This window comes from Chlorocebus sabaeus, chromosome 12 (genome assembly GCF_047675955.1).
Source record: "Chlorocebus sabaeus isolate Y175 chromosome 12, mChlSab1.0.hap1, whole genome shotgun sequence".
NCBI lineage: Eukaryota > Metazoa > Chordata > Mammalia > Primates > Cercopithecidae > Chlorocebus > Chlorocebus sabaeus.
Genome location: NC_132915.1, coordinates 4,723,658 through 4,738,407, shown reverse-complemented (window position 1 = coordinate 4,738,407; position 14,750 = coordinate 4,723,658). Strand labels below are relative to the sequence as shown.

General features: G+C 42.3%; 1 protein-coding gene across 3 annotated transcripts in view; it reads left to right on the top strand.

The window, feature by feature from the left end:
• The window catches only part of FAM120A (family with sequence similarity 120 member A), a 115,643-nt gene that overhangs the window by 88,040 nt on the left and 12,853 nt on the right, over positions 1–14,750 (top strand). For all 3 annotated transcript variants that reach the window (XM_007969793.3, XM_073021440.1, XM_007969791.3), the window contains exons 11-12: positions 4,865–5,114; positions 12,234–12,348. In XM_007969793.3, coding sequence (XP_007967984.1) covers positions 4,865–5,114; positions 12,234–12,348 — 365 coding nt within the window. The remainder of the gene's footprint in view (positions 1–4,864; positions 5,115–12,233; positions 12,349–14,750) is intronic.

Below are 14,750 nucleotides of genomic sequence, written 5' to 3'. Positions count from 1 at the left end.
GGATTAATATTTGTTTCATAAATCCTCATACTCTTTTTTTTTTTTAACCAGTGTTACTTGCCAATCCTTGAGCTTTTGAGTTTCTAATATGTTATGAATAATATACGTGGAATGAGGAATGTGAACAGCATTTATCTACATGTCTGTAATACCGTGTTCTGCTACATGTCCTGTGCCTTACTAAGTATTTATATTTTTGTGGACAGTGGGCTGCTCCAACCTCAAATATCAAAGGTTTGAGAAAATATCCACAGCCTTTTACCTTTGAGAATTACAGAGGGTGCTTACAGACGTATCAGCCTGAGGAAGAGAACCCAATGTGCTACCTACACGCTGGGGCTGCTTAGAAATTAGGGGGCAGTTTTTCTATTAGAAGGAAAAAAAACAGTCTTCATTGTATCCACTTTTCTGTTTCTGTCCTAATGTAAATGAGTTGGAGGTTTTTGTTGTTGTTTATGATCATAACAACCCCAGGAAAGCTCGTCAAGTATAATAGTGGCTGCTCCCTAAATACACACAACCAGAGTCTAGTCGGCCACCATCTTGGAAGCCATTCATCTGCCTGCATATCTTCCTAACCTATGAACACGTGTGCATGCATGCTGCAGTTCTCTCTCCTATGTTCTTAGTGGGCATTGCTAATTAATGGTCGTGCTCTGGCACTGAGCTTAGAGACATACTTTATAATATGATCTTACAAGCGGCCACTCCGGCAAGTTGGGATTGGCTTACAAAATGAACCTGGGCTGGGATAGATCCCAAAGTCAGCATTATAACAGATTTCCAAGGTGGCTTAGTTGTCATGTTAAGTGTGCTACTAAAAGAAGATGATTAACATCTGATGGAAAACATTGAGTTTTTTACTGACAACTTAAGTACGATAGTATTTTATGGCCCCAAATTATATTTTGAAGGGGTGCTTTCTGTAAGGAAAATGCATTATAAATTTAGCCTCCAGTAACATGTCTGCCCTAGAGTTGTTTTTGCCAGTGTAAAAATATGGTTTAGTTTAAGGTAAGGAAGACAGTTTAATATTCAGTCTTTCAGAAGTAGGCTACTTCCTGAAGTAGTGAATTTTTCTGACAGTGAAAAGATGAGATTAATATTTGTTGATGGTGATACGTGAGCTGACCTCCAGGAATCTTACTGTTTTAATAAGATGCAGTAGGAACATGTTTCTCTTCAAAACTACCAGTACAGAGTTCATTTTACACTACCATGCTCTAAGGCCCAGACGGTAGCCACCCAGGATGTGCTGGAGCCTAGTGCCATGGGCAAGCCCACATACCCCCAGGTTTCTGTAAAAACTCAAATTACTTGCTGTGCTGGGTACTTTGTATTTGCTTATTTCCTGTGGGTTGAGTAATACCGTGAGGGCTAAGAAGTCCTTCCTCCTGGGCAACAGTGACTCTTCGGAAGAAAACAGCAGCCCAGAGAGAGAAGAGCAGCAGACGTTCTCATCTCTGGTGGCTACCCTCCAGCTGCCCCTTTGCAGGGGACTTGTGAAACAGAGCCAGGCATTTTTCTTTCCTCAACTTCTTCCACTCTTGAGGCTGCTATTTCAACCCGAAAATTGGATGTCCCTTGGAATTCTTCATAAACACTCATTTGTAATTAATTTAATGTAAGTAATGTATAAAATGTGAATTGATCTCATTATCTCTACATAATGAGGGGTGCTAGGTGCTTTTTATGTTTAATCATCAGGACTGTGTTGCAAAGTTAGGTGTTACCTCTTATCTTAGTCCCTGGATCTAGGCCCAGGTCTGAGAAACCAAGGAGCCCCTCCCTCTCAAGCACATGCCTGTGCAGATCGCCTGCTTCCCCCTGTCCCAGCCCTACCTGGCACATAGGAGATGTTCCGTAAATACTTATTAACTGATTGGCCGAAGGTTCCACCTCTGTTCTCTGGTGGAATACTCAAAAGTTCTCTAACTATTAGAGATGAGCACCTTTGCTTCTGGAGCAAGCCTTTATGTCAGTCACATCTATTTTCTTTGATAAAGACATGTATTTCCTGAATTGGACTTGCTGTTCTTGTCATGACTGTTGCACATGGGCAACAACATGCTTAGTGCTGTAAAAGAGAACACTAACCCCCCTCTGTCCCTACTGTGTCTACAGGCTTACCCAGGACAGTTCTGAGCCCTGCTAGGACTCGGAGCAGCCTTTGGCTGGAGTATTGCCATGAGTTCATCAACAAGAGTCCAGTTTCGGCTCTCAGGAGTGTGTTCACCTGTTTCCTTCTGGGCTGTGCCGAGTCTTGAGACACAGCACCAGGCCAGGCTCATTCAGGTACACAGGAGGCCCTCCGAGCTCTAGTGGGGAGAGCTGTCAGAGCCTGCAGCTGGAGCGCATATTTCTGAGGATACCATGCTTTAGGACTAGTGCCTGTGACCTCCTCTTCACTTTGTGACCTAGGGCCTCACAGGATGAACTCTGCAGAGGCCTAAAGGTTTTGAAATTGAGAAGGAAAATCTACCAATAATTTTTTTTTTCTAGAATGAAAACAAAACATGAATGATTGTTAAAATGATTAAAGAGAGGCAAGAACAGAGCCGATGAAAGGGAAAGAAAACAATGGCAAAGTTAAAGGCCAATTTAGTAAGATTGCCTCTCTTGAAAACCCCTAGGGGGCTCCTGACATGCACCACATAAACCCATGCTCTGTGTGTGGGGTATGTTTCAGTGTGTGTTTTGTGGTATGTGTGTGGTATGGTGAGGGTGTGTGTGAGGTGGGGTTTGTTGGTATGTTGTGTGAAGTATGTGATGTGTGCATGGTATGAAATGTGTGATGTATGTGTCCCATGTGTTTGCGAGGTGTGCTTATGTAATCTGATAGCAACATAGCATATTGGCGAACAGCTCATTCTGGAAGCTCCCCTTGCCTGTTGTTCTCTTGGGGCGAAGCAGCCTTGGGGTTGGATCACAGGAGGGAAGGCAGGTCGGCTCACAGGAAGGCCTGTGCATGGTAGTGGTGGTTGTGGAGATGATCCTGTATGTTCTGACACTACTTCTGGAAAAGCTTCTGGAAGGTGAGCTGTGCTGGAGATCACAGGATCGGGGTGGGGGCGGTGCCTTAGATTGTGCGTCCAACGACAGGGTATGCTTCGTGATGGAGACTTGATTGGTTTTATATCTGCACCTAAAAGTATTGAATAAAAACGAATAAGCATGTATTTATATATACATGTATGTCTGTTTTGCCTTGATGGACTTTAAAGCATTTGGAGTGTTTGAAATATTTCTTTAACATCTAAACACTAAGATATTCAAATGTAAATGAAAGATATTTGCCTAATGAGAGCAGTAACATTTTTGTAAAAGGAAAATTTTCAGTGACTGCCTTAACTTGTACCCCAGCTCTGCCCGGCAGGCTTCACATAAGGGGACACTATCTGGAGTTGGCTCCAGAAGGGCTTGTTATGGAGCCCTTGCCATGAGGTCTTGACTCAACGTGTTCCTATAGGTAACACTGTTACCTGACTTGTCAGGTATTGAAATGTGTTTAAGCATTTTTTTTTTCTGTTGCTGAGAAACTGTGTATCCAAGTTTCTAACTCCTGGCGTTTTTCATGACATTTTAAGAGATTATTGTATTGCCTGACTATATTTAGACTCAGTGGAACTGGAGATTAGCCAGTAATACATTTAACTCTGTCCTGCTTTTGCACTCTTCAGAATGCCTTAGGTATTACTTTAGAGAAGACAAGCCCAGATAGATTAATGTAATTTGGGTAGAATTAATATGTTGAAGATCAAATTAGAGTTTATGATAGCATCCTGGTCTCCATACAGCCACTGGCCTTGGAGTGGGCCGTGTACTGGAGTGTGTTAGCCAGGGATGGTGCCTTTGCCTATGTGTAGCAGCACTGGGCAAGGGACCACATCAGGCCCTGCTTTAATTCTGGTATTTATTCAACTAGAGTGAACCACTTGTTACTTATAAAATGCACACCCAGATTTCCAGATTTCCCTATTGGGTTGTTACCTCAGTGCAGTTGATGAGATTTTAACATTCTACTGTGCAATATGGATTGTTTTTGTTTTATTTCCTTGTCATTGTTTTTTCCTTAATTTATGGGGAAATCAAGTGGGAAAATGTGCATGTTTATGTATTTGTAAGAATTAATTGACTAATAGTAAAACATCTGTGGATAAAAGGTATTGTTTCTGTATTATATCAACTTAGAACTTCTTGTCTTTTTTGAGGCGAAATGTTGGATAACTTTACACTCTGTCTGAAGTCTTGCTGAATAGAATTACTGTGTGCTGGCATCATCTGGGACTTCAAAACTTGGAATATTTACATCTACTTATGTTTTACTGGCCAGTCTTAAAAATAGAGTTTAACAGTTGCATTTGTTGAAGTGGGAGGTTTAGTAAAGCGGCTACTGCATGCAAATTATTTCTCAAATCTAATTTATGAGGGTATTTATCCATGTAGAAAGGGATTAGCTGTCCAAATTGGATTTTGTGTGTTAAAATAATTAGATAACCACATACTTCTGTGAATTACACTAATTGTTAAAACTAAAACTATTTGTAGATATAAAATATTAAAATGGATTTTGTCTTTGATTTATACATACTAATTATATGAGAAAATCAAGTCATGATTTGATTGGATGAAACTTATTTGTGGCCTAACTGAAAATCTGAATGAGCCATTAGTTGCACAGAATAGAGGGGCAAACAAAATACCCACAAGGACTTGATGATTGGTGGTTTTGCTAAGGAGAGAATGCATTGTTACCTGAGAGGCCAATCTTCAGACCAGTTACTAGAGCTGCTTGTTTTTGTTAAGACTGAAAGTAGGTGAATGATGCATGAATGTGTCTTTTCTGGCTTTTTTTTTTCTGTAGTCTCACCAGTGATCATTAAAGAATGGGCAGCTTACAAAGGGAAGTCTCCCCAAACCCCGGAACTGGTTGAAGCTCTTGCCTTCAGGGAGTGGACCTGCCCCAACCTGAAGAGGCTGTGGTTGGGCAAGGCGGTAGAAGACAAGAACCGCAGGATGAGGGCCTTCCTGGCCTGCATGAGGTCGGACACCCCAGCCATGCTCAACCCTGCCAACGTGCCCACTCACCTCATGGTGCTCTGCTGCGTCTTACGGTGGGTGCCATGCATGGGAACTGGGACCTGGGTCCCAGCCAGGTGTAAGGGCTGTGACCACGGTGTCAGATGAGTTCGAGAAAGGATGTAAAGTTTATTCCTGATCAATCATGTTGTCTCTTGAAATTTATCTTCATCCTATATTTATATATGTGATAGAAGTGTAGGTTATGTAAATGCAAAATATATTTTAATTTATATGATACAATATGTTTATAGGTATATTTCGTAAGCATGTATGGTATGTAAATATTATATAATGATTTTAAATAGTTTATTGTTTAAATATTGAAGATTTTGAAGGCTATAAGAGGGGGATTCTTGTTATATATTATTTGGAGTTCTTCTGTAGGGAAAACGTGCCACTTCTTCTCCCTTCATTTATTTAATCATTTACAGTCACACATTGCTTAATGATGGGGATACATTTTGAGAAATGTATCATTAGGTGATTTTGTCATTGTGTAAAACATCATAGAGTATATTTACACAAACATGATGGTCCGTATTTGTGTATCTAAATGTGAAAAAAGCACAGTCAAAATATGGTATTATAATCTTATACCATTATATATGTGGTCCGTTGTTGACCAACACGTTAGTGTGGCACATGCCGTATTTATATCAGTATGGGCTCCTTTCCTCTTTTTAGAGGGTCATAATCAATTCACTTGGGGTTATATCCAGCTCTGCCTTATCCTTACTCACATTGTCCCACACTCTGGCCTTGGGAGCTCTCTTAGGTTGACCTGTGTGACACACAGCATCCTCTTGTTTTGGGAGAGCTTCCTTGCTTTTTTTGCCCTACGAGATGCTTCAGGCACTTTTTGTGTTTCCCTGCCCCAGCGTCAGCCATGTCTCCAAAGAGCAGCCCTGGTTCCTTGTCATGAAAAAGGTGTCTGGAAACCAAGGTGTGGGTGCTGGTGTGGTCCTGCTGCTGGGATGTCTTTGTGTCTATGCCCTCACAGCCCACAGCTCAGGTGTATGGGTAGATACTGTTGATGTTTTGAAGTTCAATTGAGTTGGGATGCATACTGGATGTTCCTTAGGTTTTGGAGTTGATTGGTTTGGTTTGGTTTTAAAAGAACCTCAAACATAGAGAAACGTTGCAAGTACAACACAGAAACTTTTTTTTAACTTAAATACTTTACTGATTTTCTAACAATTGATGGCATTTTACTTCATAACCACCATAGAACCATTAAAATCAATCCACAGTGATGCTATGGTCCATTCCACCCTTCAGAGCTGTTAGGCTTGTTGTCCCAACAGTGTCCTTTATCACAAGGAACCTGTTCCTGTTCCAGGTTGTCTCTGCTTTCAGGAGTGATGCCCTGCCTGGGGATGCACACCTCCTTCTGTCCCGTTAGGCAGGACACTGGCTCTGAGGGTTTGGTGCAGGGTGACTGTGGCTTCTCCGTGTGGAGCTGCTCTCACCTTTTGTAACCATCTCATGTGGAAGTGCTTGGAGGCCCTGTAAAGGTTTCACTCCTCAGACAGCCAGCACATTTTTATCAGCATGGACTCAGAGCCTGCTGTTTCTCTAGGGGCCTTCAGCTCACGCACCATCATCTGTTTTGATGTTCCCTTTGTCACCTTGCAAACTGGCCTTCGTCATCTTCTCTGAGCACCTCCTTTCTTCTCCACAGATGTTCTCCTTGCCCCTGTGTCTCCCTGCCTCAGCCCTGGGATCCCCATTTCTCCAAGCAGCCCCAGTTCCTCCAAGTAGGGGATGGCATTTAGAAGCCAGGCTCTCGGAGTCGGAGGTTCCGTGCTGCGGGAACTTTGCCGTCCTGGCCCTCCCAGTGCAGCATGGGAGGATCCACCCTAACATTGCTGCTGCGTATTCCTGTATCTCACTGAAAACAGTGGATTCACCCCAGTCCCCCCAAGCTGGCACAGTCCAGTGTCCCTCCCCGTGTTCCTAGGGTACGGTCTAGCATCCTGCTATATTCTTAGCTTCTGACTCTGGCAGTGAGAGGCTTGGCTGGGAAGCCCCATGGCCCCTTACTTGGTCAGGATCCCTGTGTGGCGCAGTCCCCATTGCCCCTGCTTCTTTTGGGGCCCGTCTCACCCTCTGGGCTGGCACTGCTTTTGCAGGCATGACTGACCATCCCTCCCACTGGGTCCCAACTACCTGACTTTAGGAAGGGAGGGACAGAGCTTATTCATGTTTTTATTTCCTGGTGGTTCTTAAATTGATAACAAATGTTAAGGCCAATAACTTATTTAGGAAGACTCAATTAAATGGAGATTGACTTAGATCACAGTGTGTCAGCTGAACGTGATTTCCATTGAAGACTGACTGATGGGAAAGACTCCTTTTTTTAATTTTGTTTTTGAGACGGAGTTTTTTGCTCTTGTCCCCCCAGGCTGGAGTGCAATGGTGTGATCACGGCTCACTGCAACCTCCACCTCCTGGGTTCAAGTGATTCTCCTGCCTCAGCCTCCCGAGTAGCTGGGATTACAGGCATGCATCACCACGCTCGGCTAATTTTTTGTATTTTTAGTAGAGACAGGGTTTCACCATGTTGGTCAGTCTGGTCTTGAACTCCTGACCTCAGGTGATCCACCCACCTCGGCCTCCCAAAGTCCTGGAATTACAGACATGAGCCATTGTGCCCAGCTGATTCCTTCTTTATTTTTGTTTTTAGAGGCTTCTGGTTTCCTCTGATGGCACGTTCAATTAAGGACATGTTTCTGTCAATAACAATATTATATTCTTAGAAAGTTTAAGACTTTGGATTCTGTGAGATCAAATTAGCAATAATGAATTTGATTTTTTTTTTTGTATTTTTCTCTTCCAAATTTAGTGTGACACATGGCCTTTAATCTAGCAGAGCACCTGACTGGCCACCATATACTTGACTTAAGGTACATACTGGGACCCTGAGTGAGGACACACTCTGGGGCCCCACGGCTACGGCAGAGGATGAGCTGCTATTGCACTATAGGGGGCTAGGGTCACATCGTTTCAGCTTCGTGTTTAAGTTCATGCTCAGACTCTTGATGCTGTCCCATCTGCTGTATTTACTCTGCTCCTCCTGTGGCTGGTGCCTCGTGGCCTGCTGTGCGTGAGCACTGAGATGCACGGACAGGGAAGAGGCCATGCATGCAGCTGGTCCTCATGGCATTGCCTCCCAGCCCACTCTTCTGTTTGCTCCTCTCGATGCCTGGGGCCTGGCAGCGGAGTGCTGGCCCTTCCTTAGCAGTGATCCTGGAAACACCTGAGCCATCTCCTCAGCATTATTGAGATGGCCGTCAGCAAGACAGAAATGAATGGGCACGACCATGCTCCAGTAACCTTCTCTTTACAAACACAGGTAGCCAGCTCATGGCTATAATTTTTTTATTCCTTTGTAGACTATTGTCAATTTCTTTTGGACACGTGTTTCTTCATGATTAGAGTCAGGTGATGCATGTGGGGTGGAACCCCACAGAAGGGATATGGTGGTCTTCTCATTGCTCCCTAAGGCAGTTTAGTTTTTGGTTTTACTAGTGATGTTAACATCGATCACTTGGTTAAGGTAGAGTTTGGGCATACATATATTTTAAATGTTATACTAGGGCAGCAATTGGGATGGGCAGTGGAAGAACATCAGTCAAATATCTAGAATCCCTGATAGCAGAGACAGGGGATGGAGTCTGAGCAGAGGTGGCTGCCGTGTGAGGGTGCAGGCTGAGGGCACAGAGCAGAGCAGGTCTTTGTTGGGGTTGCAGCATGGATAAAATAGACAAGGCTCTTGTCCAAAAGCAGCAGCTTATGTTCTTGTAGGAGCAATATGGCAGACACAAAGATGCAGACTGGGTTAGGTTTTAGAAAAACTTGACTTAAATCAGTAAATACAGTAACAGGGATGGAGGGCATAAGGCTCCAGAGCGATGTTGGCGCCGTCAGTGTGTGCTCTAGAGGTGCGACCTGGGTGGTTGGTGGTCAGCCTGGGTGATGCAGCAGGCGGCCTGTGCTGGCTGAGGCCTGCTTCTCTCCTTTTGGAGCTCTGGGTTCACCCCAGCTTCCATGCTTGTGAAGGGCAGCGAGAGGAGATAGTGTCAAGGTCATTCAGCCTTAGGAGAGCTCCAGAACAATTTATGCTGCCCCCACCCTTCTGTGGTAAGGAAACGAAGGCTGCGGGAGGTTGCACAACTCCCTGAGGCCCTATAGCTGGCTATATTAGCCCATTAAATAACTTTCATAATCTGCTTGATTGCACGGAAAAGAACATGGAGAGAAAAAATTTCCAGAAATACCATAGGTAGATTTAGTAGTGTAAAAGGGATCTGAAAACATTCTAAATGCACAGGTAGGAATAGCACAAATAGAGAAGCTGACCAAGAGTTAAGTTCTCAGTCGCTCTTACCTTGACTCTTAACCAGGATCTCTGTGTTTTGGTATTTTATATATGTATATGTATGTATGTATCTAGTAATTCATACTCTGTATCCAGCCAGGTGTTCAGAGGACCTACAATGAAAAGGGTCTAAACACTAACTCTGTTATAGAACACCAGATGGAGGAAATAGCATATAGTCTGACCAACAAAATTGTTTGCTGTCCTGGCGAAGTTGAGTTATGAGAGTCTTAGCTGCCAGGAAAACCAGGAAAGATCTTGAGAGAACCAGTGTGTCTGCAAGACAGTCTTTTTCTGATTTAAAAAAAAAAAAATTTCTTTTTTTTTGAGACGGAGTCTCTGTTGCCCAGGCTGGAGTGCAGTGGCGCCATCTCGGCTCACTGCAAGCTCTGCCTCCCGGGTTCACGCCATTCCCTGCCTCAGCCTCCTGAGTAGCTGGGACTACAGGCGCCGCCACCTCGCCCGGCTGGTTTTTTTGTTTTTGCATTTTTAGTAGAGACGGGGTTTCACCACGTTGTCCAGGATGATCTGGATCTCCTGACCTCGTGATCCGCCCGCCTCATGATCCGCTCGCCTCGGCCTCCCAAAGTGCTGGGATTACAGAATTGTAAAAGGAACCAGTAGCCAGGGGCTGAGGTGGGGAAGACGGGAGTTGTTGTGTAAGGAGAACAGTTTCCGTTTGGGAAGATGGAAGGAGTTCTGTGGATAGGCGATGGTCATGGTTGCACAGCGATGTGAATGTGCTTAATGCCACTGAACTGTACACTTAAAAATGGCTGAAATGGTACATTTTATGTGTATTTTACCTCAATTTAAAACATAAAAAGAAATGAAAATAAAAGGAACATAAAACATAGATATTTAAATCAAAAAACATTGCATATAATCTTTTTGAGACAAAAACGGGAGGAGGGGACCTTCTTCATATTTGCTGTTTCTTGCATCCAGCCCTGATTAAAACTCAGTAAGACCAGGCCGGGTGCAGTGGCTCACGCCTGTAATCCTAGCACTTTGGGAGGCCGAGGCAGGTGGATCACCCGAGGTCAGGAGTTTGAGACCAGCCTGGCCAACATAGTGAAACCCTGTCTCTACTAAAAATACAAAAATTAGCCAGGTGGGGTGGCAGTGTGCCTATAGTCCCAGCTACTTTGGAGACTGAGGCAGGAGAATCACTTGAACCCAGAAGGCAAGGTTGCAGTGAGCTGAGATCATGCCACCGCACTCCAGCCTGGACCACAGAGCAAGACTGCATCTCAAACAAAACAAAACAATAAAAAAAACCTCAGTAAGACCATTGTATTTAAGATTTGTGGCAGTCAATCAATTGCAAAGGATGTGATTTTTGTCATTGCAAATATTGATGGTTTAATTAAATGAAACTTTCACATCACTCTTTTATGTATCTCATCAAATATAAATACTATAGAAATGTAACATTCACTGTTTGTTCACCTTGAAATTGCATTTACATCCTACTTTTGCCACATTAATTTGACCATGATGTATATAAGCTCTCTGTGCCTCAGTTTCCCCTTCTCTAAATTGGGATAATTATTATTCCTGTCTCAGAATTTCTGTAACAGTAGATGAGTTAAAGTGTGTGAGGTGCTTAGACCAATGCTTTGGCACTGAGTGAGCACATAAACTTTCCGCTTTGGGCTTCAACTGAAAATATATCTCAATGAGCTGTCTAGAACCTCCCCTACTTAGTTTGTGTTCCCATGGATGAATATTAATTAATACAAGAATGACTTAGTGCTCAGCACCAACTCTAACCCTGGGTTTTGTTAACTCAGATTTTAAGCACTGAGCAGACTTTGCAGATGGGAATGGAAAGAGCTTTGTTAAGCATGTCATGGTTCTCTGAACTCCTTTTGAATTATTTGCCAGAGATCACATAGTAATCTATCATCAGAAGTTATTTTTAGTGATCAGCTGGCAACCTGATTAGGTCATCCTTCAAGTTTATTGAATGCAAAGAACTGGGAACCATTAGACTTCAGAAAGGTTTATGACTAAGTCATTATAGTTAGCCCTTCACTTTTTCACACCCAGACACACTCCTTGGGGTTGTGCCTCGTGCAGTGCTCCAGGGTGTTTGTGATTCAGGCAGTGCTGTTACTGAGAAGGGAAGGAGACTCCCATGTGGACCTGTTCCAGTTGAAGATTTGGAGATTGATTGTCCTTTAGCAGCCACTTCAGGGTGCACACATTTTGCTGTGGTTCTAGTGATGGTCCTACGCATTGCTTTTCTTGAGTCTGACTCCCACTCACCTTGTGTCACCGACCCCATCTTCGGTGGTTTACCTGCTCCACGGACCTGCAGCTGCACAGTGGCCAGGCAATGGTCTTTGCTTTTCATCTCGGGATTTGTCTTTCTTATTTATACCTAGAGTCTGCCACCTGGGTATCCTGGCTTGAACAAAAAAATGAATGAATCTTGAAAATTGGTACTTAGAATGTGCTTTCAGGGTTTAAATGCTTCACAAGAGTGAGGTTGTATCAAAAATCCCTGACCAGCTAGTTTTCAGTCTCCACAATTTAGTGTGCTGTTTTTAATTACTCTAAAGTAAAACATTCTGATCATCCTGTTTTCATTTGTAATGGCATCATCAAATGAAAGTAGAAAAGTAGAAAAACTGAATAAGAAATCACATGAGTCTTCTTAGCTCACATCATCTGGAATTTACCTAGAACCTCCCACTGGGCTTGTCCATGTGACGGGCGACCACTCAGTAATCACCAGCCTTTCATTTCTGCCTCTCACCAGGTACATGGTGCAGTGGCCGGGAGCACGCATCCTGCGGCGTCAGGAGCTGGATGCCTTCCTGGCTCAGGCGCTGTCCCCCAAACTCTACGAGCCTGATCAGCTCCAGGAGCTCAAGGTAATTTGTCAGCCTCATTGCATTGTCTTGGACAGTCTCGCTTTGGATTTTGGTGTAATACAGCTAACTTTCAACAGGCAGAATTGCTAATTCTTTAATTGCTTTAGTCCACTAAACTAAAAATACTAATATGATAAGAACTTGATCAATCGCCTTCATGGCAAAAGGAATATTCCTTTCTAGTTATGGATTTGCTATCCCCAGTTTGGAAATGATTAGTCCCACTTTGTCAGAGAATGGTTTCCCCTTGTTTACCATTGGATGTTTATTCTTATTTATCACATCATGAAATAAACTTGCCTTTTATATTTTAGGGGGGATTCCAAACCCTGAGAGGGCTTGATCTTAAGAATTTTCTAACATCTAGCAAGGATTCTTTTTCTTATTTCATTTCACTGTTCCTAATTACAACTTTAGTTTTCTCTAAAAAATATTCTTTGCCCCTCTACTATTATAAAATCCCTTATAAAAACCACTTGAAGAACGATGTTACATCATCATTTCTATCCCCTTTTAAGTCAGCATTTAACATCATATTCCTTTTAATTTTGCCTTCTAGTAATTCCTTTTGTTTTTTGTTTTGACAATATTGATTTTTCTCCAAGTTGTCACCTAATTTTTCAGTGTGAATATCTTTTTCAATATACTTTCATTAGTTACCTGGTTCACATGGTTGTAATTGCTTTCTAATTTCCATATTAAATTTTAGAAAGTTCAAGACTTTTCAAAGCTAGTTAAATTAGTAGATCAGCCTTTTCTTTTCAATGTATAGGGTTTCGTTTTTTTCTTTGCCATCAGTTGTTTTGTTTTATTTTGTTTTGTTTTATAGAGTTTGATTTGTAATCAGTTAATCTCTTTCCACAAAATTGCCTTCACCTTTAGATCTTTTTGGCATTCTTTATGAAGGCATTCTTTCCATGGAGGGGAATTTTAGGCTCACTTAATAGATTTTCAGTATTCAATAGTTGTTGCTTAATAAATTTCTAGTTTATCCTAAATTATCATGTTAAATTGAGTAATTTGATGTTAAGTGGCCCTCCTCAATTGTGTGGAGCTCACCTGAGACTTCTTATGACTTAGAAATAAGCTAAGTAAAAAAACCAAAACTTAGGAGAATTCACTTCAAATTGTATTCTTTACTTTGTAGATCAAGCTTTTCTGTTTGTTAGACAGAAATTATTATTTTTAATGTTTTTGAATTTACGTTTCTGTTTTCAATGTTTGGTCAGGTGTCCCCGTCAGGCAGTGTGGCTGGTGCTAAGTCAGGTCCTTTCCCGTGTCCTCACCTGGTTTGTCTCATCACCACCGTCTTCGTCACAGACTGTGCTTCAGGGGGTTGGAGATACTTTTGCTAGAGTGTGGTGCCATCCCTCTACCTCTACTCCTGTTTCTCTTATATAGATTATTACATCAGTATTGACATCCCAGTTCTGAAAATCAGACCGCCAGGTATCAGGTATGCCCACTAAGCCTTATTCACCATCAAGTTACTTTTACTCAAAGTTCATCTTATATCCCATATCCTTTTCATTTTTGGATCAACACATAGGATATAACTTTTGAAAAACAATCACACTCGAAGCTTTCATTTTGGTTCTTTTGAGATCTTAGTGCTTTCATGGTTTTCTCCTGGTTCTTCATCTAAAGCCAGACATTTGTAGAGATGTGCTCAGAAAGACATATGTATGTATAGTAAACTTCAGTCTGACTCATCGATCCTCTGGGTCTTGCTTGTCTGGAGGTCGACAGTTCCCTTTAATAAGAGCAGCCTAAGTGCTTCATTTTCATGATTAGTATAAATTCTGAGAGAGCTATAAGGAAAAATAGCATTTGTTGGGGGGAAAGGCAGTTATTTGCTTTTTTGTTTTTTAAGATTGAAGATCCTCTCAGCTATCATCAGATTGAGAATTGATAGGAATGATCATTATTTAAATGCTACAAAAACTCCTGTGCAGAGCTGAGGGTTCCAAAATTCAGTGATAGAAAATTAAATTCTAAAATTGCCTTTTCATTTGACCATTAAAATTTTTTGCAATATCAAAAGCAGCAACAGTGCTTTGTTGTAATACACCATTTCATGGTTTGTGATATAGTCAACTCTTGAATGTTAACTGGTGTGTCTGGGCCTGCTACCCAGTTTGTGGATTGCCCAGACCCTGTTTCTCTTCTCCCATTTATCACCCACTCTGTGGTTGGCCATCAGAGGAGGAAAAGAGGAAGGAAAAACCCAGTGCTGACAGTTAGGACTCTTGTTAGCTTTTTCTGATGGGAGGTTTGGTGGGAAAAGACATTGAAACCATTAGTTACAATGAATTTTTAAGAATTTCATCTCATCCATGCTTTCTTCGTCCGCCATGTCCATGAATAATTGAGAGTGTTCCATGTGGCTCCTTGAATACCTG